The sequence below is a fragment of the Papaver somniferum genome, chromosome 4 (assembly GCF_003573695.1).
Source record: "Papaver somniferum cultivar HN1 chromosome 4, ASM357369v1, whole genome shotgun sequence".
In the NCBI taxonomy this organism is placed as follows: Eukaryota; Viridiplantae; Streptophyta; class Magnoliopsida; order Ranunculales; family Papaveraceae; genus Papaver; species Papaver somniferum.
Genome location: NC_039361.1, coordinates 112,944,641 through 112,968,305, shown reverse-complemented (window position 1 = coordinate 112,968,305; position 23,665 = coordinate 112,944,641). Strand labels below are relative to the sequence as shown.

Genomic DNA, 23,665 nt, shown 5'->3' with positions numbered 1-23,665 from the left:
CTAATTCGATCTTATTTTGTCCCTTTAGTACTGTCAGTTGGAGTAGTTCACTAATCCTTATTGCATGAAACATGCCTTAGTTTGGTGTTAGTATCGTAAGTTTAAATTATCACTAGCTAGGTTAGTCTGTTTGGCTGAGATCTGTGTCTTTTCTCTTCTTAGCTTTTTTAGGAATCTAGTATAACTAGTTTAGCTAATTTAAACATCATCCTGTACAGTGGCTTGCCAGTTTTATTAGTTAATTAGTTTACTGTTTTTTAGTTGGTTAACACTATGTGGTATCATTATTGCGCTTAGATTACATGGTTATTTCTCTTTTTATAGGAATTATGAATGCTCCTGTGAAACAACATGATGTTGAAATCAATGTTGGTTATGTATTGTCTTGGTCGGGTTTTACAAACCGTGACTCATTTACTTGTATTTCCTTGGAGATACATTTCTCATTTTATAAGTTCTAGATTGCAGAAAATGCTATAAGGGCATCCTCAATCACCGAAAGGACGAATTTTCTATCATGTACAAGCCATCGTGGCACTTCTATTAGTCTTGTTATTGGTAGAAGGGCTCAGGACCATATTTTGATAGTTTTATCACGAGTCAAGACGCTCAGTTTCCACAACTTGCTTGTGGCGACATACATATTACCAGCATTAGAAGACAATTCATTGGGTATCGATGGAGAACGAAGAATTTCTACTTATTTGTAGAATTATAAAAATGTAATTTTATCTTAATAGGTAGCTTTAGAATTATTATAGCTTTATGGACAATTTACGGGATAAATTTTTGATGTGGGCGTTCTTTGATGGGGGCATGAGGGACAAATCAGGAGTTGACATGTGTTTTTCATATTAATTGATTCAACTAATTTTGTTTCCAAAAAAACAAGACAAGTTTATTTTTTGAGAAAATATTGGTTATCTTAATTGCTTATATTTTATCTTTGATATTTTTGGAAGCAAAATTAGTTGAATCAATTAATATGAAAAACACATGTCAACTCCTGATTTGTCCCTCATACCCCCATCAAAGAACGCCCACATCAAAAATTTATCCCAATTTACGTTGCACTCTTTTTCTTAGTCAAGATTTTACCACTAGGGGTTTTTCTTGGCAAGGTTTTTAATGAGGCAACAAATGCGTGTCCTATTTCTTTGCAAGTTTTTTCTTATATGTAATTCTTACGAAGCTGGTGATTTTGGCGTTCACTAGGGCAACGTTCAAGGAACAAGTCCAAATTACTTAGCCGTTTTTTTTTAATATAAACCATTTATTTTCAAAAAAAAAACTTTCGAAGGAATAAATTTATACTAGACTGCATTTGTTTTTATGTCAATTATTATGTGAAGATATTTTTCACAGATTTTATTTTTATGTGCAGGGTTCATGCACAGTATTCTTTTTCTCAGTTACTTTTGAATTGTTATGGAAAGAAACTATTTTGCCATCAACTAAACTATTATGTGAACCTAACAGCTTAAAACAAACTTGAAAAATATCTATAGCTCTTATTACAATTAAATCTTTTTAACTTTGCAGAAATATACTATGCGAAGAAATTATCCACATGTTTTATTTAGCCCAGATATTAAAATAGAATAGTCATACATACATATGAACAGGATTTTAAGATTAACTTTGAAGATATATAGTAATAATCTGAACTTATTTCACGAGTAAGTTTCAAGATATATAGTGATAATCTGAACATAGGATGTCTTATTAATGTATGCTAGTATAGCACGCATGCGCGATACGCCTGCCGTTGCGTTCAAAATAAAATCAATAGCTTTTCTAATAAAAATATCCATTTACACCAAAAACGTATCTGTATGCATTTTTTTTACATCTTAAAAACGTATTATGATATACTATACTTTTCTAGGACAGGTAGACTTCTTCATCCAGCTTTCTTTGGTTATCCCAAGAATTTGCCACTGCTGTAGCTGATTAGCTTTTGATGTGGTTCCAATTCATGGCGACATTATCCTTTCCTTTCATTTTTTTCATATCAAGATTATCCTGAATTCAAGCTTGCTTCTGCATTCTAGAACATCTACAGAGTTATGGTACTCTACTGTGCTCCTTTGATGTTTCTGTCGACCCTCGTACTCGAGCTTGCTCTGTAATTCTAGGGCTATGACTTTATTTCCTACCATTGCTGCGAAGAGGTACAGCCTCAATCAATCAAAAATCAGAAGAGAAAACTTCTACGTGACATCATAGAGTGTTTAGGTGAATAGAGAGGAAAATTTTGTTGGTCTGCCAAATTCGCAAACTCACCTTTAAAAAGTCACATTGTCAGCAAGGATTAATTCACACACCTTTCAAGGAACATACATCAGACAGTGCAGTGCAATGACTACCAGCAGCAGCTAATTTCCGTACCTCTCCAACGCAACTGCATGAATGCTAGTATGTCAATTTGAAACCAATTTAGAGAAGAAAGAAGATAGAGTGGATGTCAAGGAAGTAAAATTAAATCTTTTTAAAAATAAAATAAAATAGACTGGTCAGAAAGCATAAATTTAGCACGAAGCCATAAGGTGAACAAATAATTAAATGATGATGATCTAACAAATTGTTTAATGTGCACGTAACAGATTTGAAGACGCATCAATTGAAGAGCAATACAAATTATAAAAGTGTTTCCCAAAGCCAACTATTAGCATTGATAGATTTAATTAGTCGAAATCAAAGCATTCAGACCATTACCTGATGCATGGAGGGCCACTTAAATAAAAAATTGTCCAAGTATAGCGACTCCAAGAGACAGCCTGCTGCGAGTGTTGTTCGTTCTCATACCTGCAATATACAATGTTTACTGATTATTTGTTTAACCTTTTCACTGTAAGGTGTTAAACTTTTTTCTTATTTACCTAAGAAGACAAAAAAAATCCTAACTGGGGGTATGCCTTAAGGCCCATGTGATACGTTTTCCATCTTTTCAAATGCATATATACAGGGTAATCTAAAAACTTTGACATCAAAAGCAAGATGTAGCTGAAAATTTCTTTTATAATGTACTTCTAACAAACTGTACAGACGTGATCTCATATCTCATATCTTTTATAAGCAGGTAGTTGAAACTCTACATATCCGACTACGTACTTCAAACCCATTTTTCTAATGGCGATTGAAAATTAATCATTTTCTTGAGATTTTGAAAAATACACAGAACTACTATGGGATCTAATTTTTTTTTTTTATCAAAAGCAAGATGTAGTTGAAGTTCTCTTGTATCATGTTCTTCTAAGAAACTGTACTCTGTACAACTTTGGATTCGGAAGCAATGCTTGAAACAGAAAAGCTAACGCATACATATAAAAGATTAAAAAAAACGATAAATAATGGATTATACTTTCAACACTGAGTATAAATTGTTCTCGAAGCCGTACGTAATTTAGAAAAACAAATACTCCTTTTTTGACAGGTGCGTTCATTTAGTGCCTAGTCTAGTATAACAAACTATTCAGAAATTGTCTCCACATCATAAATCTACATAAGAAACTACCAAATACCATTTTCGTACAGGACAAACCCTTATAGAGAGAAAATTGTCATCCAATTTCAACGTACAGTCAAAATGTCATCCAATTTTATAGGTAGAAGATTCCTAAATGCAGCTAAAACACAAAATCCATGTCTCCATTTTTTGTTTCTTCCTCAATACATCTGATAGATAACCTAGAATGCAACTGGAGATGACCAAGTTTCTAATTATCTCAATGCATAAAAAACATTTCAATCTAAAACACAAAATCCATGTCTCCATTTTCTGTTTCTCCCTCAATGCATCTGATATGTAACCTAGAATGCAACTGGAGATGACCAAGTTTCTAATTATCTAAATTCATAAAAAAAATGACTTTACATGGAATGGTTTGTTAACAGTTAGCAGGAATATCATTTTAGAAAATGAGGAAGTAGCAAACACAAAGATGAGTACCCTTCCCAATTAGATGCGCACCGTACAGGCATTCAATTCCAAACTGAACTTGAATATGTCTATGAAAACAAATTTGCCCTAAATTCAGTATCAGAACTAAACCGAAGTGCCCTAAATTCAGTATCAGAACCTAACCAATCTGAATTTTAAACCTAACCCAATTTGAATTTTGACATTAATCTTCATAATCGTAACAATAGAACAAAAAATCAACACAAAAACCTAAAACCAAGTTAAACTTCAATTCGCCGTAGTTTGTCAAAGCGAACAAAAATTTGCCCAAACTGACAGATAGATTTCAAAGTTCTGATACTTACTTGAGAGTTTTCCTAGAGTTAATGGCTTGATCTTCAAACTTCTCCATCGTCTTTCATGGTCTCTCGTCTGTGGAAGGAAGTGAACAGAAAACAGACGAAGACGATGAGAAAAAAAAAAGAGGAAAAATTAATAAGAAAAATGTTCGTCAAAAAAAGAGTGCTACCAAAATTCGATGAGGGAACCTCCGTTTGTCTATTTGACAAATATACCCTTCGGAATTTCGAAATACTACGCACCATACCTGATGTCTAGACTTTTAAGTTGAGGGCTTTTATTGTAAAATCAGGGTGACACCAAATTTTGTGACCAACCAAAAAAGCCTATTTTCTTTATATTATTACTAGCCCTTAACCCGTGCCGTAATGGCACGGGCCATGATGTTGGTTCATTTTTTAATATATCATATAATTTGTGTCCCGAATACTTATCAACTTCTTATGATTTAATATGGGTTTGTCACAAAAATAGTCGGGATTTTCCTCTCTTTTCTTCTTGTTTTTTTCTTTTAATATTTTACCGCTGGAGATTTTCTCAAACGAAAGAAATATAATCTTAACTTCCAGACACTTTTTTATTTAGGTTCATTGCTTATAATGAGATAATGCTCTACATGAGCATGGAAGTTTAAATATTTTTTGGAAATATGTCGTCAGTAGCGCTCATCTCAGTGAAATCAACTAATCAATATCGTCCATAAAAGTCTCCCCATGCTCCTATTTCGCTCCAGCTGACTCATCTATCATGGTCATGTTGTCGATCCTCCAAATAGGCAGAGAAAAATATATTTTTGCATCGAACGGATGATACAAACTCTCCAATGTGACATGATTTTCCTGTAATTTTTCAACACCCAGTAGATGACAATGTTTAAAATGTGTACCAATTAGCATTTCAAAGGGATTATATATATGCAAACCTCAGCCATTAAATCTTCAACAAAGTATTGTGCCCAGCAGTTCGTCTTAACGAAGGTTTTGGTAACTTCAAAAGTCTTGGACATTTTGTCACTTCCATATGTTCCTACCTCACTTGGAATACAATCTGGTGACACATTACCTCAAAAAGAACCTTGAACACATATTGTACTCCCTGATCCTATTTCAAATTTATAGGTTGTCAATAGATCCTTTACCAAAAGTTCACATCTTCTACATTGAATATTTATAAAAAAAGTTATGGTATTGTGGATCGTTGCTTTCTAAGGTTATAGTTTTTAAAATTGGCCTCTTCAAGTCCTACGGCTTTCAAAGTTTATATATCCTGTTTGTTTTTAACATTTTAGTTAGCCATATTATGTTTGTTACTAACTTTAAACTTGATGTCATCTTCTACTGTGAACTTTATGTGATTTCATAATCGAAATAGTTATACATCTTTCCTTCGTATCAAGTAATCCGCCGTATATCCCAACAATTCTTCTACATCAATTCCTTTCTTTTGCCGTTTCCGGACCATCGGTAGCCATTATTATCAAACACAATCTGTCTACTTTTTGTTGATGTTATGTATTTGCAATGTTCATTTTTCTTAAATAAATAGATTGTGGAAAAAACTAAAAAAAAAAGAACATACGTATTACATCGGGTCTAAGTTACTATATCCAAAATACTCCGGACACTGCTTCTGGTGCCTTGTTTCCTCAAATTCATCGTTGAATTCTAGACAGTACATGCAACACCAATCAGTTGCGAAGTGAGCTATTTGTGCAAGTGTGGTCAATGTATCCCTTACCTGTAATAATAATAACAACACGTCAATTTTTTTCAAGGCGTCCAGTTGTAAATGGTATGAATCTAATAGATTTGAATTGTACCTCAATCTTAGATATCACCTTCTTCTCACATAACATAGCAATTGAGGAAGGACAAATCTTGACCATTCTTTACATAGGCAGAGTTAGCCAAACTATGTTTTGAAATTGTCTTACGTGGAAATTATTATTAATCCATATTTTAGTCGGCTCCTATCGAAGCCGATCTAATTAGTCCTATAGAAAGTTAATCTTAAATTTTTGACCTTATTTCTTGACCAAATTATTGAAGTATTCTCAGTCATGTTCTTCTTTGTGTGATCTACCCATCTGTATCTACGCTACCTTCTAACTCAGTGAATGAAACCTATACATATTGATCCGTAATTTGATATTGTTGATTTATAATCAAGAGGTCGCATGATTTGAGAATGTAAAATACAAAAAATATTCTATAAACATCGGAGGCGAAATTTAGATTTATGATTTAGAGTTTTTTATGATGATTTTGATGAACAAACATAATTTTCAAACAAATATTTTAGAATGCAAATACATTTTCCCGGTCAATAATGTTTTATATCGGGAATTGAGTGAAAGTTGTTGTCTTTGTAGGTAGTTGTCGCGAAACAACTTGATATTGATGGTCTTTCAGAAAAAATGTAATAGTACTTGAGAGAGCGATAATGTTCTCTTACGCGGGCATACCAATTGCCTTTATATAATACGGATACTGTTTCGGTGATCCAACAGTCATGATCATATTGTCTTATACGTTCTGGTATCATTCTCGACATATTTGATTTTTGTCCTTATCAATGGTGCTAAAAACAACCAATTACATCTTTTACAATACAATGTTGCATGTTCTGTGAATATTTTTTTTTAATCGGTCAATAAAACTCACTAAAAAGCAAAAACTATTATTATCCACTACTATTACCAACACCCACCACCATAAAACCATCCACCGCCACTATTTCTTCCACCAATAGTAATGTTACCGCCTCCACCATTCCCAAACACCCGCCACCGTTTCTTCTAACCCTACTTCCACGACCACCATTAGAATTAATATAGCTTTTAGTACAATTATTTATTAAAAATTTTATGTATTTATGTTAGATTATTAAAGGGACATTTATAATAGAAATTTAATTAATCATTATGAATAATCAATGAGACACTAATTAATAAAATATTTAAAAATGGTTAAGTTAAACAAATTTCATTGATAAATTTATCTTTTTCAAGGACAAATCCTGACCACTGTTTACATAGACAAATCGATAATAAGTAATTTCATATGTTCTGATCTTGATTCGTGTCATTCGTTTAGTTATTACATAACATGGAAATTGATTGGACCAATTATTTAAAATGGACACGTGTTTTATCGAGTTTATTTTAACATTAGAATGATCAACCATGTTTCATACTTTATAATATAACGTTACATATTTTGTGGCGTTACGAAATTAGCATAATATGTTTTTGTTCACCAGTACCCGCCACCACCATAAAACCATATGAATTCATTTTTTTTATCCACCACCACCTAGTGGCAGAGCCAAGGGTTGACTAACCTGGCTCTAACCCCTTAAATTTTTAATAATTACATAAATTTTTTAGTTTATTTTATAAATAGTACGTTGTCTATATATATTTATGGTTCAGTCCACCAAAGTTTACATTTTTTTTTTTTTTTAAAGTAGGCCTCCTCAATGTCAATTTTTGACTCCACCACTGCCACCATCACTGCCGCCCACCCCATGTAAGTTGTTGGACACAATTCTAATTTTCAATGACAAATGTCATGTATGAGGTTTAGATTGAACAAAATGTCGTCAATTGATTAGTTTCATTTTTTTCTTCCGTGTATATATTATTTTTGTATTGCAATCAATTTTTTTTAAACATTAAAAAATCATGATTTATACAATATAGTACCAAAGATAACAGGAGTACTATTTGGGTGATCCAACTACGATCATGAAAATATTATCTTATATGATATCATCCCTGAAATATATGGTACCTTCCTTTATCAAAAGTGTTAAAAACAACCAACCACATCTTCCACACTACGATGTTATCGATGTTGTAACGACAACATAAAATTAATATTTTCCATCACTACTCACCAGCACTCACTGTCACTACTTCTTCCACCATAAACCAGGGGTGGAGCCAGGATTTTGATGAAAGAAGGAGAAAAAACTCTTGGAAAGTTGGATACATGTGAAAAATGGACTTTGTATCCCATTTTATGATAAAAGAATATAATTGTGCTTGGTGCCGCCCTTAACCACCACTAATCTTTCGGCCTCCACCTCTTCTCTACTACTCATTGTCGCCAAAAATGTCTATTGATATTATTTATCAAAATTACTTATCAATAGAAATAGATATTATAGTTAATTAAGAAAACATTATAATTAAAAAATGATTAGTCATTTATTATGAGCAATTAGTGAAACACTAATTAATACACTTTATAATGAATAGATTATTTATTATGTGCAACTAGTGAAACACTAATTAATAAAGCAATTATGATATTTAAGTTGAACAAACCACCACCGTTGATTTATCTTTTCTATTAATTCCAACCAAGGTGGAACACTGGTTAGAGGCCACTCTTATGACACAATAGGTCATGAGTTCGAACCTCCCCGTTTGACTTGAGTATTCATTTTTCATTCATAATATTGGAATTGGTGTCACACGTGCGAGAGAACCACAACCTCTGATTTATCTTTGTCTGGACAAATCCTGACCACCACTAATACATGCTAACTTAGCCTAGCTTTGTTTTGTACTAATGACTAGTATAACACGCACGGGCGATGCGCCTACCAACCTGTCGTTACAAAAGCTATAAAACACAGGAGTAACAAATTACAATATTTGTGGGGAAAATCTGCCTTAGAAAGAAGCACGCGCTATGCGCCTGCCACATAGAGCTAACCATCCAAAAATCCAAAATTACTCAGACTTTTCAATCTTATATAAACAACATAGAGACATGCAAAACAAACTTTTCATTGCATAACTCCACAAACTGGCACAATAATGGGAAACCCATTAAACTTCAAAGAATATATCTGTCGGAAGTAGCTTACCATCAAAGGTCCAAAGCTAATTTGTATAGGAGAATTTCTGCATACTTTATCTGCAATGATGTCAAGTGTCAGCCCATAATAACAATTCAATATACATATACAAAGCTGGGACAACATATAATAATGTTCTTTATATAGTTGGACTTGGGATCAAAATGAAAATGACTATACATTTCAATTTATACCTACTTAAAGAAAAAGACATTTCAACAAACACCTAATGTGCACCATGCTAATCTTTCCATGACAGACGATTCCTCTGCCTTACAAAATTAAGGAATTTCCAAAAATATTGAATGTGCACAATACTAAACTTTCAAGTATGCTTCAAAAGAAACAAAAAACTTTCAAGTTAAGATTAACTTGATCCAAGGCTTTTCTTCGGTGGAAGTATTTATTCTTGAATCAGCTACTGTAAAGTCTGTAATTGTTCAAAAACTCAAGGTAATCTATCAATTTCACGTTCTGGGTTTCAGTTCCTGAGTTCCCCTTTCGGTGATTACCACGAACGGTTTTTGCTGGAGGTTTGACATAGAAAACACAAAGCGATACATGTATCGTCATTTTGAGGGATTCCGCTGTTTTCATGGTTGAATGTATTACACAGACTCAAGAATTCGAGAGAGAGGAAAAGTAAAAATAAATAAAAATAAAATTTCCCATGTTTTTGTTTCGGTGAGTCATCGAAAAAACAAAGAAGAGGGAAACAAAAATGTCAACAGTGAGCGGAATTGGGTTCAGTAGGATTCGATGTTAAAATCTCTATACCTATTTTACAGAAATATCCTTTCACGGTACAACTATTACATACAACACCTAGATTTTATGTTGTTATAAATTGATATTTGAGGTTATAATGGTAATAAAGAAAAGGCTTCACCAAAAATGCCTCTTTTCTTTATATTAGTATAGTACTAGGTTACGACCCGTGTTGTAACGGCCCGAACTTTTATTTTTAGAAATTGTTGGGTTTTGTGTTATACATTTGGACGGAATATTGCGGTTTGTAGAAATTAACGATTAATCTCAAATTTGTTGGGCTTTAGATAGTTTAGTCCTTCCCTCTCAAGCCCGGTACAAGAAGGTCCAAATATACCAAATCTGAAACGATTCGGTCCTTTTATAAATGATTTAGTCCAAGACATTTTTATTTCATGACATAACTGCCCACGGGCTCAAATGTTTATCCGTGGTTCGGTTTTCATTTCTTCATTTCCTAGTCGAACAGAGCTTCCATCTAGCATTGTTGCAGGCGATACTATTAGCTTCCAAAATCAATTGATTTTTTCAGTGTTTTTCATTTAAGTGAAGTTCTTAGAATCTATTCTAGATCAATTAGTTTCACTTTAATTATTGAAGGTTGGTTGATTCGTTCTTCGTGATTATAACGATTTGGAGGGATATTTTGTTAATTTGCATCGGATTTTTGCATCCTATTTCTTAAAATGGTAAGATGAATCAATGATATTACTTTTTTGATTAATAGTCCATTTAATTTAGCTGAGTTTTACTTTTACAGATGCAAAAATAGGGATAAATTTTTTATTTAGATCCAGTTACCTAAAGATAGTTGAAGATTCATTTCTGTATATGTTAATTTCTCATCTAATGTTATCGTGATTAGCATTTTTACTTCAGTGACAGAGATGATGAACTTCAGTTGCAGTGCGATCCCTCCATCAACACCTCACATGCATGTCCACAAAGTAGTATTGTGGTTGATCTTAGGGTACTGTTTCAGTTCGGAACGGAGGAGAGGTGAGTTAGTTAAAGTATTATTACCATGTAGGATATATATTTTCATGAAATTACATGCATTAATTAACCATGTACTGCCTTTAATTCTTATATGTAGATAGTGAATTCAATTATTTCTTGTCCAATATATGTTCATCAATCCCTTGAAATGTTTTGCCTTTTTGGTTTATGGAATACATAGATGAATTGGTGCACCTGCTAATACATATTTCGGTAAATAGGGTACAAGTGATTACATCTTATTATTTCACAAATTATTTTGAGTTTGCCAATTGCAGTGTTACGTTTTCACTTACTGTGCTTATTTACTTTTAGCATCACAACCTTAACAAATTTCTAATCATCGCAAAAACAAAGACGCCCCGAGCTATTTTTATTCAGTTAACTCTCAATGTAAACAAAGTACCCATAACATTTAAAGTTAAATCTAAACTTACGCTTATGATTGCGTAAACAACAAGGGTATACATACTAGTGTACATATGAACAAAAATAACTCCATAAATATGTGCTTGCGTAAATAAGTAAGGTGTACAAACAGGTGCACATTTGTAAAAAATAATGTTGCTGGTGTTTTAGACTTGACAAATTGAGACTCTGTCACCATTCCTTTTGGACGATCCATAGGTATGCGCTCTCGGGTTCCAGTGTGTACATAGTTATACACATTGATTATTAGTGTGTACAGAGTTGTGCACATTCTTTTTGAAGTTGAACACCGTTATGAAACCTTTTCTTTTTTGTTTGTATTACAAGTCAATTAGCGTTGGTCTTGAGAATTGAAAATTTTGTGTAAAGTCTATAGAGTTGTTCTTGTGAATTGGTTAATGGGATTGCTTCAACCTGTTATTGATAATCTTAAGAAGTCGGATTAGGTTGGAAGATTTGAAATTAAGTAATTTTTATTAGGGGAAGACCCCCTTTCCGTCAGAAATGTCAAACACGGGACTTTTCATAGTACTAATAATTTGTTGTATGTTTGTATATTGATATTTATGATGTGCATGGAAGGAAATAAGCAAATATGGAAGTTGCGTGTACAATTCTGCTGTTAACCGTACTTTAGCTGTAAATGTCATCTTACATCGTAAAGGATAGGAAAAGGCTGTGAAGGTTTTTATCCTCTCTTAGAGACGGAAAATAATTACATTTCCATGTAGTCAATCTCTTGGGAAACTGAATATTGGTCATTCTAATGAACCATTTCATTTTAATCTTATAGTTTATAGTTTTTTTTCTTTTTTCCATCCACCAGGTACCAATCGGTGGTGGTACCCGTGTGTCATTGATGCTCACACTCAAGTTTGCGTTTTCCAATTAAAGTAGTTGGTATTCAAGATTTTGATATCACTCCATCCTTTATCTTTATCTGGGAACAGTTGTTAATTTAGTGTCTTAGGAGTTGTTAATTTAGTGTCTTAAGTTGTTAATAGGGATCTTTGCAAAATAATCGTTGGTTATCTTAGCTCTTTACATGTCATTGCAGTAAATCTTTTTCTCCTAGTTCTAACTTTTCTGCTTCAATTTATTAACCCATTTGTCATAGTTTACTTGAGTTAAAAATGTTGTCTTTTGATTTAAGTCATGATATAGTAGGTAATGGATTTTTCAACGTTAGATAGTTTATTATAAATGTTCAGTTCAAGTTTCTAGGATGGTTTAGTGGTTAGCTCGGTGATAACATGGGATAGTTGGGTATGTATGGATTTACGGTCCCTTTTATTTTCTTGTGGTCTGTAAGTGCAGTGACTTTACTGATTATTAGAGATGCATCAACGATACTTCTATAGTAATTTCATGTTTTTTGATAATGTGCACATAGTTGTACACCTACTATCGTTAGAGTGTACATAAATGTACACCTGCTATTGTTAACGTGTACATAAATGTACACCTGTTGATTTTAATGTGTATATAGTTGTACATTTGCTGAATTTTGAAACTTCCAAGTTTCAAAGATATTACTCATCTCGTTCTTGGTTGGTTTTGGGACAGGGTAACTCGGATAAAGGTTTTCTTGTTGGTTGATATTATATGTTGGTGCATTATTAAATTCCAGAATGTTTGGACAAACTTTAACGAACATTAATTCAATTACATCACACTTGAAATGCAAATATGATGCAGAATAATGTTGATTATGTGGTATACATAAATACAGTTCAAGAGTTTAATAGGAGTGATTCTGGAGCTAGTCTCGATGAGGTTGTATCATGGGTAAAAGTATGAGCATTTGATAAGACGGCTAAAGTATGTATCTACCCTAGTATTTCGATTTTTTTTCTTGTTCTGTTTACTTGGATGGTGAATCTTTAAATGTTTGTACCACAACAATTTGACATGGAAAACCTAATTTGTATTCAAAATTGTTTATAAAATTTATGATCCTGGAGTACGATGTGATACTCCAAACACTTTCCTTACCAATTTGTGCAGATTTTAATTTTGAATTGTTAACGTGCACACAGTGGTATACATGATTCTTAATGTGCACATAATTGTACATATGTTGATTGGTAATGTGCACATAACTGTACACATTCAAACTTGCAGGTGTGGTCATATTTGTACACATGTATTGGGTGTACAAAGTTGTACACGTTGATTGTTAAAGTGCACATAGGTGTACACGTCCTGATTACTAATGTGTACATAGTTGTACACCTATTGATTCTTAATATGTACATAGTTGTACATGTATGGATTTTTAGTGGTACATAACCATATTAGACATTGATACACCTTTGACATCAATCTTTTTTTGTAAAGTATCAAATTACGTAATATCGACATTCAGTAGTAACATGTAGCTGCAATTTCACAAATAGGCAATCAAGTGATGCTTTCAACTGTTATGACATTTTAACTCATTTTTTTGCGTATACATGGTTTCTTAGTTGTGTCTGAATACGTAATGAACAATTTTAACTGTAATTGCATTTGGAAGGAATTTATGTATATTTCATGTGGTACCTATACTTTCATTGAAACCCTTTGATTTTTTACTCATTTTTTTTAATTTTGATGATCATAAAGGTGCTAACTCTGGTGAATAAAGGAGGACTTCTAGTATTTATACAATGTCGGTAGGTGTGTACTTACTTGGTGTACCTGTGTAATTCCCATGAAATAGAATTGTTTGTAAGTGAATACTTTTGATTGGTTATACGTTTTGTAGGAGGTGTACTTGTTGGTGCACCAGTGTATTTTCCATGAAAATAAGTCTGTGTATGGGTATAAATGATCAATTTAATGCATGTTTTATAGGTGTGTATATATTGATGCATCAAAAAGAAAAAGTAGGTTTGTGGGGGTTATGAAGGATCAATTTTATGCATGTTTTCTAAGTGTACACATTGGTGCACCGGTATAATTCCCATGAAAAATTAGGTTTGTGCATTGTTATGAATGATCAGTTTGATACATGTTTTTCAGGGGTGTACATATTGGTGAACCAGTAGAATTTCCATGAAAAAGTAGGTTTGTGTGGTTATGTGTGGCTTAATTTTGCAGATATGAAAAAAGATGTATATGTATATTGAAGCCTAGAACTCAACAACAAAAGAGGTAGTGAAAAAGGAAACATGCAAGAATAGGTTGGTCTTTTTTTTTCTTTTTTTTTTTCATTTGGGATTTTCTGATTTTGAGCAAGGGTTGAACTTTTTTTTTGTAAGTTTGCGTTTCTGCTTAATTTATAGTAATCTAATGTTAGTGTACTAGATTTTATTAAACTAGCTTTTGTTTAAGATCCTATGTGTTCTATAGAATTCCGTAGTAGAGTTCTTGATTATTTCTTTGTTTAGGTTAGTGAAAGATATGTCAGAGCTTAAGAAAATCATCATATATTAGTACTCTATGACCCATATAAAAGAAAAAGGTGATTAAATGGTTACCGTATCTTATGAAATAAGAGTGACTTCTACTTTCTTAACATCTTGATAATACGTTTGTAATTGTAGTTTTTCTTTACTATCTGGTTTTTTGTTATTTGTACAAAGTGGTGCATATTTTTTTGTTTAATATTCGTATTTGACTGCAGACGTCCAGGTGGTGAAAACACAATCAACTTTCTGCAGCTCTGAAAAATTGAAATTTGATAAGAAACTCATGATGGAGAACGTGTGAAAGATAGTTACTGAAGCAAATTGTTACCAATCATATCTTATCGCCCCTGAACAAGTATATCGATGTCTCATTGAATTTTCGTTAATTGTTATTAGAGGTCATGCAAAGGTAGCAGTTGATGCAGTATGCATTACATTAACTCCCTGCCTATATTCCTGTCAAATATAGTTGTACACACTAGTGTAAATTAACATTTTTAAAAAATGAGAATTATATAGTCATACAGGTACTCTTTTTGTAGATATCGTAAATAGCTTTCCGAATATATAAAGTTTGTGAATTTTGGACGAGCGGTTCGAAGGATAAATTGTTTTTTAATAATTTATATATTATTTAAAATTGATGACATCAGCGTGACTCACTATGGACTAAACTGCAAATATTTTGACTAAACTGTAAATAATAAGGGTTATTAGTGTACTTTTTTATATTTTGGACTAATATGTACCTAGTTGGTTCGGGCGGGAGTAAACCGTCCTTTTGGACTGATTTTTGGACTAAACCGCATTTTTCCCTTATTTCCTCCAAGAAGAATGACAAGTTATATCTCGATTGGATGGTGGGGCAAATCTGCAACATTTTCCTCAATCACGTACTTGTAAGAGCTTCACCAAAAAAGTTTCCACCTTTATCCGAGTCCCTTCGCGATCAGGTCTAGGGGCATTTGACCTAGACGAATTTTTGATCAATTTCCAAACTTTGAGTTTCCAATGTCATCTAGTCCCAAAGGGTTATGAAGTTGTTCGAGTGCTTGCTCCTTTGCTTCTTGCATTCGTCGAAAAATATACGAGGGTTAGTCAGGTAATATGACTAGTTCGAACATGAGGACGAGAGGTTGATAAAGAACAATCATTGCGTAACTAAGGTAATTGATGTTCAAGTACTTCCTTAGTTGCAGATGAAAAGGTATGGTTGGTCTAGGGAGGGAAATAGAAAGAGATGATATTAGAATTTCTCAGTTGCAGACGAAGAGACTTTATGATAGAGTGTTGCTGAGAGCTTGTTGTTCTGTTCTAGTTATTTGTTGTTGTGTTTCGAATGACCGATTCTTGGTCTATTTATAGTTCTGCAAACCCTGATCTCTAGTCGGTAGAATATCAATAAGGAGATAGGAACAACACCTTCTACTAGATCCCAGGAATAGTTAAGGATAGATCGACAGTTGAGCCTATCCAATATAGTTGACTCCTCATGACCGATTATTCTCTTCCTATGTGGGTAGGATGATACCCACATGTTATCGTAGACCACCAGAACAAAAATCTATGTTTATCTCCCCCATTTGTGAGGTTACCAGCCTTTGTATGTGATGTGTCGTATGACGTGTTAGCAGTCTCTGAGTTGTCACAAATTTAAATGGAGGAATGCGCATGTTCGGGCTTGGAAACCATTCAGAGTCATGTCAAGAGCTCCAAAAGACTCTTTGTATCCGTGTGTGTCATATGGAGAGCACAAGCTTGGTTGAGTCCTATCATGACTTAGTCGTAGACATTCTCCTTTAGGTGAAGGAGTGTAGGGCCGACTCTATGAGGAGGCTTAAAGTAAGGTTAGGATCAAAGAGGCATTGTAGCCTGTAGGAGGTCAAAAGTTGACTTATTATAGATGTTTTACCTCTGCGCAGGCGAGCAGTACGACTAAGGTGTCATCTGTTAGAGCACTGCTCGGTCGAACTCGCAAGTTTTGATATCTCAAACTTGTTGTCAATGTTAGATGCACAAAAATATATCTTGATTTCTAGTATACTTAAGTCAAGTCTCGGACTAGGATTAGAGTAGTTGAGTATCAAACATCACTAAATAACCCTCGAAGGTTGAAGAATGAAGATCAAACAAAGACATTTGGAGAACATCATCAACAAAGAGGTATCTGACGAAGGAACCATTCTATTTACTCACAAGTATTACCATTATACCTATATGAGACTACGTCGTATGACTTCTAGTAGATATTGCAAAGAAGAAGTTTTGAGTCAAGCTTATATTATGAAACATCTCGAAATATGATTCAAGCAATGGATGTTCGTAGGTCCTTAGCAATCTTAGTTCAAAACAATTTATTATTCAAGAACTGTGTTGATCATTTGGAAATTTCCCAAGCAATGGGAACTCTTCGATCATCAAGAAGAGAGTTTTTAAAACTAATGAAATCTGGACTCAGGTTAGGTACGCATACCCAGTTCGTGTACCATGAATATATGAGTTTCTGGAATATAGGTAGGTATGCATACCCAGTACGTGTATCATGGTGTTCTGAATTCGTAAATGGGGGGAGGTACGCATACCCAGTACAGGTACCCCAAGAGCCTGAGTTCGTCAATGACCGTAGGGTACACATACCCGGTACACGTACCTTGGCTATCTGAATTCACGACCTGGTTCGTAGGTACGCGTACCCTCGCATACCTTCCCAGTGCTAAATAGCAGATGCTCATGAACTATTTCATAAATGCGTTTAGCATTGCTACAACTCTATTGGACACCTCTAAGACATCTTTGATCCTTAAAACACTTTTTGTATTTGTATCATGATTCAAGTCTTAAGTGTTTAAATGATCACGATATTGCTTATTAGTTTTTAAAGGAATATTTGTCCATGAAATATTATATGCACGGTTCCGGCACCCGAACCATAATATATATTCTTTTATGTAGTTTCAAGACAAACTTCTCACATGCTTGAGTAAGAATTGAATTCAGAAATTAAGATATAACTCCTTGATATACTTTTCTTAAGATTGAGTCTGACTGTCTAGTTGATTCTCTTGAAAGTATATTGGAGTTAGTTCATACAGATTTCTAAGAGAATTATTGGGTGGGGTTGTTATACCCCCACATTGTGAATTGGTATCAGAGTAGGAAAACACATTTAAGACCTCATAAGTCTGTGTTTGTAGCGATCTAACTCTATAGACAGTAAAGTCTCTATAAACGCTTCACCAGGGATAAATTCTGATCGTAGAGAAAGTTCTGAAAAACTAGTTATTCTCCATAAAAAGTTGGACGAACAAATCCGGATCAACTCTGATCTAGTTGCAGAAATTGCACTGTATAAGGATTTGAAATCTGTCAAAACTCCTTCAATGGATTTGAATAACTCTGTTTATTTTTCTTCTCTGAAGAATGGTCATAAGTCAGATGATAAACAAGGTCTATGCTTTGTGAAACCCGATACCACTCAGAACTACTCAAACGAGATTAAAGATGTTGGTCCATGTATGTTTTGTGACTCTTACAATTACTTTCAACATAATTGTATGTCCTTCCGGAAAATCCTAAACATTGCAAGTAATCTTTATAAGAAAGTTGAACAAATGTTTGCTTGCGTAAAAGGATGTACAAAACTAACAAGAAATCCTAATCAGGATAGTAGTGTTAGTACGGGAGCTTTTTCCTTAAGATCAACATCGCCCTTTCAATGGTTTCTTGATAGTGGATGTAGCTGACATATGACAGGTGATCTCAAGTGGTTTGTTTCTTCTAACGACTATGAAGGAGGTCCCGTGACATTTGGAGATGGGAGTTGTTGTTACATAAGCAAGAAGGGGACGATCAAACTTCCCGCGTACCTGAAATCCATGATGTAGTATACGTAAAAGTTATGACTGCAAACCTTCTTTCTATTTGTAAAATTTGTGACTAAGGCCATAAAGTTGTCTTCAATGCGAATGGATGTGACATTGTAGACAAAACTGGGAAAGTAATTTTTCAGGGAACTCGTGGTAAAACAACTATTATCTTATCGATATTCAGTTCAGTAACTGTTGCAATTTGACTAAGGTGGAATCTACACATCTTTGGAATGAGTGTTTTGGTCACATCAATTATCATCTTCTATCTAAGATCACTAATAAAGAACTTGTTAGAGGCGTTCCCAAAATCAATGCAAAGATTGATGGTTTATGTGGTGCTTGTCAAAAGGGTAAACAAACGAAAGTTCACCATAAATCATCTCGAGATATCCTCACTAAAGCTCCACTTGATTTAATTCATATGGACCTCTTCGGACCTATTCAACAACCCACGGTTGCTGGTAAGAAGTATGCTTTAGTTATGGTAGATGATTACACCATATTCACTTGGGTTGCATTTCTATCTCATAAGAATGAAACCCTTGATGAATTCAAGATTATTGTTAAGCGAATCCAGAATGAACAAGGTCGCAAACTAAAGAAAATTAGAAGTGATCGTGGAACTGAATCCAAGGACACTAAGGTGTTTGAATTTTGTGACGAACTAGGAATTATTCAACAATATTCACCACCTATTACTCCTCAAGCTAACGGAGTTGCAGAAATAAAAAACAGGAACATTCAGGAAATGGCCAGGGTAATGCTCCATAACAAAAACTTACCGTTAAGATTTTGGGGACAAGATGTCTTCACAACATGTTATTTGATTAACCGTGTCTACCTACGGTATAGAACCCTAAACACTCCTTATGAGTTGTGGTACGGTAGAGAACCCAACTTGCACTATCTCAGAGTGTTCGGAAGTAAGTGATATATTCTGAAAGATCAAGAACAGAGAGGGAAATTTGATACTAAAAGTGATGAAGGTATCTTCCTTGGCTATGCCTCTGATAGTCGTGATTTTCGAGTGTTTAATCTCAGAACCCAAGTTATAATGGAGTCTGCTAATGTTATTATCGAAGATATTAGTAATTTCCATCATGATAATCCTCCTGCTGAATTGCCTCCAACTGAGATTATTGAGAAAGTCAAAGAAATTCCAGAATCAGTTGAAGTCATCCTAACTGTTACTGATCCTGATATTCCTAGTGACAAAGAGAATAGCACTGATCAGTCTACTCCTGTTGAACAAGAGCGTGTCCCTCCTCGACACCTATGGGTTCAAAGGAATCATGATCCCAACAGTATTATTGGAGGTGGAGATTCTACTGCTAAGATAAGAGGACAACTTCAAAATATTTGCAATTTTGGTTGTTGTCTTTCACGAGTAGAACCGAGAAATATTGATGAAGATCTTAGGGATCCCTTTTGGGTGAATTCAATGCATGAAAAGTTAAATCAATTTCAAAGACAAGACGTATGGGAACTAGTACCTTGTCCCTCCAATATCAGTATTGTTGGTACCAAATTGGTATTCAAGAATAAGTATGATGAATTTGGCACAATTGTCAAAAATAAAGCCAGACTTGTCGCTCAGGGATATTCACAGATTGAAGATATTGACTTTGAAGAAACCTTTGCTCCTGTGGCACGCCTTGAGTCCATTCGGTTGTTATTAGCTCATGCTTGTTTTCTTAAGGTTAAGATGTTTCAAATGGACATAAAATCCACGTTCCTAAACGGAAATTTAAAGGAAGAGGTCTATGTCGCTCAACCTAAGTGTTTTGAAAACACTGATTTCCCAGATCATGTTCTTAAGCTTAAAAAGGCATTATATGGGTTAAAAAACGTGCCTCGTGCCTGGTTCGAAAAAATTACTACCTCTCTTCTTAGGAAAGGTTTTTCGAGATGCGGAGCTGATAAAACCTTGTTTACCAAATGGAGTGGGAAAGATGTTGTCATTGCTCAAGTCTATGCAGATGATATCATTTATGGTTCAACTTCTGAGAAACTTGCAAAAGATTTCCAAGTCTCTCTTGGCAAAGAATTTGAAATGATCAATGTTGATGAATTAAAGTTCTTCTTAGGATTAAAAAATCAGCAACATAATGATGGAATTTACTTATCTCAAGAAAAATATGCTAAGGATCTTGTCTCAAGGTTCGGTCTGGATAAGTTAACTCCAAAACTGACACCTATGCCCACCACTGGTAAACTACACAGAGATGAGAAAGGAGTAAATGTGGATCAAAAACTGTATCGATCTATTATTGGTAGCCTTTTATATCTTACATCTACTAGACCTAATATTGCTTTTAGTGTAGGTTGTTGTGCTAGATTTCAGGCTAACCCAAAGGAATCTCATCTTGCAGCTGCAAAAAGGATCATACGAAATGTGAACCACACGGTCGGGTATGGTCTATCTTACACTTTTGATACTAACACTGATCTTTCTGCTTATTCAGATGTTGATTGGGAAAGACGTGTAGAAAACAAAAAAAGTACATCAGGCGGTTTCTACTATGTAGGACTGAATCTTATGGCTTCGCATAGCAAGAAACAAAATTCACAATCCCCGTCCACATGTGAAGCAGAATATATTGCTGCCGTCTCATGTTGTACTCAACTTCTCTGGATGAAACAAATGTTGGTTGATTATGTAATTGATACTGGAATAATGAAGATCTTTTGTGATAACTCCAGCGCGATTCGAATCACTGAGAATCCCGTTGAGCAATCAAGAACAAATCACATTAATATAAGGTACCATTTTATTCGAGATCTCTATGAAAATGGTATCATAAATATGAAATTTGTGCCTTCCGAATAATAGTTGGATGATATTCTTACCAAACCATTAGACACTGCTACAATTCAACACTTAAGGCAGTCTATTGGGGTTGTTTTGGTTCATTAGTTATTCCTAAAACTCCTGCCCCTATGTGTATCTCGATCTTTTGGGCAATTGAGTTTGGAACTCCAATAAGTGTTTACTTCAAGTCTGCATTTGTTTTAGTAAGTTGATTTTCTGTCAAGTTTCTTAGTGTAATTTACAAAGAATCCTTCTTTTCTTGTGAAAGTAAGGTCGCTCTTGTTGTTCTTTCGGGAATGAAATTTTATGGGGGAGAGTTCTTAATTGAACTTATGCTTAATTGCCAAATCTTTGTGGGGAGTGCGGCTGTGGAATATCATAGGGGTTATCTTGTATCTTTATAAACTCCTTGATGAATGCATTTCGCTTCGGCTATATGATTGCATCTAAAAAGTTGATATGTGCTTTCTTTTGGTCATGAAATGTCTCTATGGAATTTTCATTAGGATCCCACTAGTTTTCGTACATTTGCCAATTTTATTGAAAAAAGGGGGAGAATTAATGTGTAGTTCACACTAAAAATACATATGGTTTTCGGATTATTATGTAAGGGGGAGTGGTTTTCATGTGAGATGGAGTATTGACTAAGGGGGTGTGATACATATCATCATAGTATTTTGTCGAAGATGTGATACAATTGAACTTTGATGTTGTGTAATGATACTATGACACTGTGTAACAATGATTGAGAGCTTTTGTTTTCTCATTGTTATGGATACGGATCTTCAACAAGGATGATGCTGCATTGAATATCTTTGGAATCATTGGAGTACTTGGAAGTGACGAATATTTCGAGTAAAGTTGAAGAACCAAGGAGGTCATGCATGTGGAAGAGAAGCTGCAAAGTTTATTTATTTTGTATTCCATATTTATTGATAATTTTGTCACTAAAATTGACAAAGGGGGAGATTGTTAGAGCACTGCTCGGTCGAACTCGCAAGCGTTGCTATCTCAAGCTTGTTTGTCAAGTTTAGTTGCCAAAACTATAAGTCTTGATTTCTAGTCTACTTATAGCTAAGTCTTGGAATAGGATAGAAAGTGTAGTTGAGCTCTAGACTCCACGACGTTCATCATACAAAGACGAAGAACTACTCAAGGAATTGGTGGAACTTCATTGACTAAAATCTATGTGGAGACTTGAACTTATCTATCACTCAAAAGTCTATCTACTCTATCTCATATCTTGAGACAAAATCGTATTTGCTATATAGACTTCGATTATATTATACACGTTTGCTATTTCGAGCCGAGTTTATCTCTCTTATCTATTTCTCGAAATATGTGTTGGTAAGCTTTTGCTTTGGCCAAGTTCATCTTTACAAGTGACAAAAGTCATGTTAATTGTTTCAATCTTTTGAAAATCGCTTTGATGAAAAATGCAATGTGAGTAACCTCTATATAACATCCTATAATAATGTTTCAATGATTGAAATAGAGAGTTTAGAATATGTAACCATCTTTTGATATAAGCATATAACGTGTTCGCACATTAGTGTATAAGTCCAAAACCGGGAACCAAGTGTATGCATACTTGTGTGTGTATTAAATGGTTGATGGAGACTGGGTAAGTATGCGTACCCGTACGCATACTGGCAGAAGTTCACGACCGTGAATTTCTGCTGAGTTTGGGAATCAAAACCAACTCAATCCGGTTACAAAATATGCGTATCCGTACGCATACTAGCGGAAAGTTCAAGTCCGTGAATTTCTGCTGAGTTTGAAAACCAAAACAAACTCAAATCCGGTTACTTAAATATGCATACCCGTACGCATACTTAAGTGTGTTACTTTCTAAAATTGGTTTGTTCATGAACTAAAACATTTATATATTAAGCAATGCAATTTTCAAACCGTGGTTATGATGTTCATGAATCGATTCGATTGAATCAAAACCGATTTTGCTTCGATTGTGTCTTGTATACTTCTATAAGATCTAAGCAATTGAACAACTCTCTAACTAGTTCTTTTGAGTCATTTGAACTAGTTATGGTGAATATGAATATGGTTGATATGAAAGTGCTCATATGGCTAACCACTTGGTTAACTACTGTTGAACCAACTAGGTGTAAACGTTTAGGTACGGTTACACAAACCTAAATGAACGTGCATTTTATATGTGTATCAAAAGATAAGATTCGATCTATCGATTCAAAGATATTAGATTGAATCTAATCAGGTTTTCATCTAATGGTGAATA

At 34.2% G+C, this 23,665-nt stretch overlaps 1 protein-coding gene and 1 long non-coding RNA gene across 7 annotated transcripts; one reads left to right on the top strand and one right to left on the bottom strand.

Annotated features, from left to right (window-relative positions):
- Nucleotides 1–1,671: 1,671 nt before the first annotated feature.
- On the bottom strand, nucleotides 1,672–4,395 carry LOC113274198. 3 transcript variants are annotated; one of them, XR_003322855.1, is made up of 4 exons: nucleotides 4,270–4,384; nucleotides 2,719–2,808; nucleotides 2,287–2,415; nucleotides 1,672–2,164 (listed from the first exon to the last, which is right to left on the bottom strand). XR_003322855.1 is itself a non-coding variant. In XM_026523662.1 (4 exons), the coding sequence occupies exons 1-4, from the start codon at nucleotides 4,314–4,316 to the stop codon at nucleotides 2,010–2,012; spliced, it is 369 nt and encodes a 122-aa protein (XP_026379447.1). In that variant the 5' UTR covers nucleotides 4,317–4,384; the 3' UTR covers nucleotides 1,672–2,009. The 3 variants fall into 3 exon arrangements, 1 of the variants encoding a protein (XP_026379447.1); XM_026523662.1 differs by having other exon boundaries at nucleotides 2,328–2,404; XR_003322854.1 differs by having other exon boundaries at nucleotides 1,704–2,164; nucleotides 2,287–2,404; nucleotides 4,270–4,395.
- Nucleotides 4,396–10,309: 5,914 nt separating this feature from the next.
- LOC113276362 lies at nucleotides 10,310–15,249 on the top strand. 4 transcript variants are annotated; one of them, XR_003324336.1, is made up of 6 exons: nucleotides 10,310–10,593; nucleotides 10,784–10,903; nucleotides 12,899–13,153; nucleotides 13,940–13,989; nucleotides 14,417–14,499; nucleotides 14,943–15,249. It is a non-coding gene; the product is annotated as an uncharacterized LOC113276362 (long non-coding RNA). The 4 variants fall into 4 exon arrangements; XR_003324335.1 differs by having other exon boundaries at nucleotides 13,940–13,993; XR_003324338.1 differs by lacking the exon at nucleotides 14,417–14,499.
- Nucleotides 15,250–23,665: the final 8,416 nt, after the last annotated feature.

What these genes read in the sequence shown, in the direction of transcription:
- LOC113274198 (XM_026523662.1), bottom strand. Translation starts at nt 4,316, where the DNA reads ATGGAGAAGTTTGAAGATCAAGCCATTAACTCTAGGAAAACTCTCAA. An exon ending in AGTGGCCCTCCATGCATCAG is followed by an intron (nt 2,405 to 2,718) that starts GTAATGGTCTGA and finishes GCATTCATGCAG; the next exon opens with TTGCGTTGGAGAGGTACGGA. An exon ending in TGATGTATGTTCCTTGAAAG is followed by an intron (nt 2,165 to 2,327) that starts GTGTGTGAATTA and finishes ACCTCTTCGCAG; the next exon opens with CAATGGTAGGAAATAAAGTC.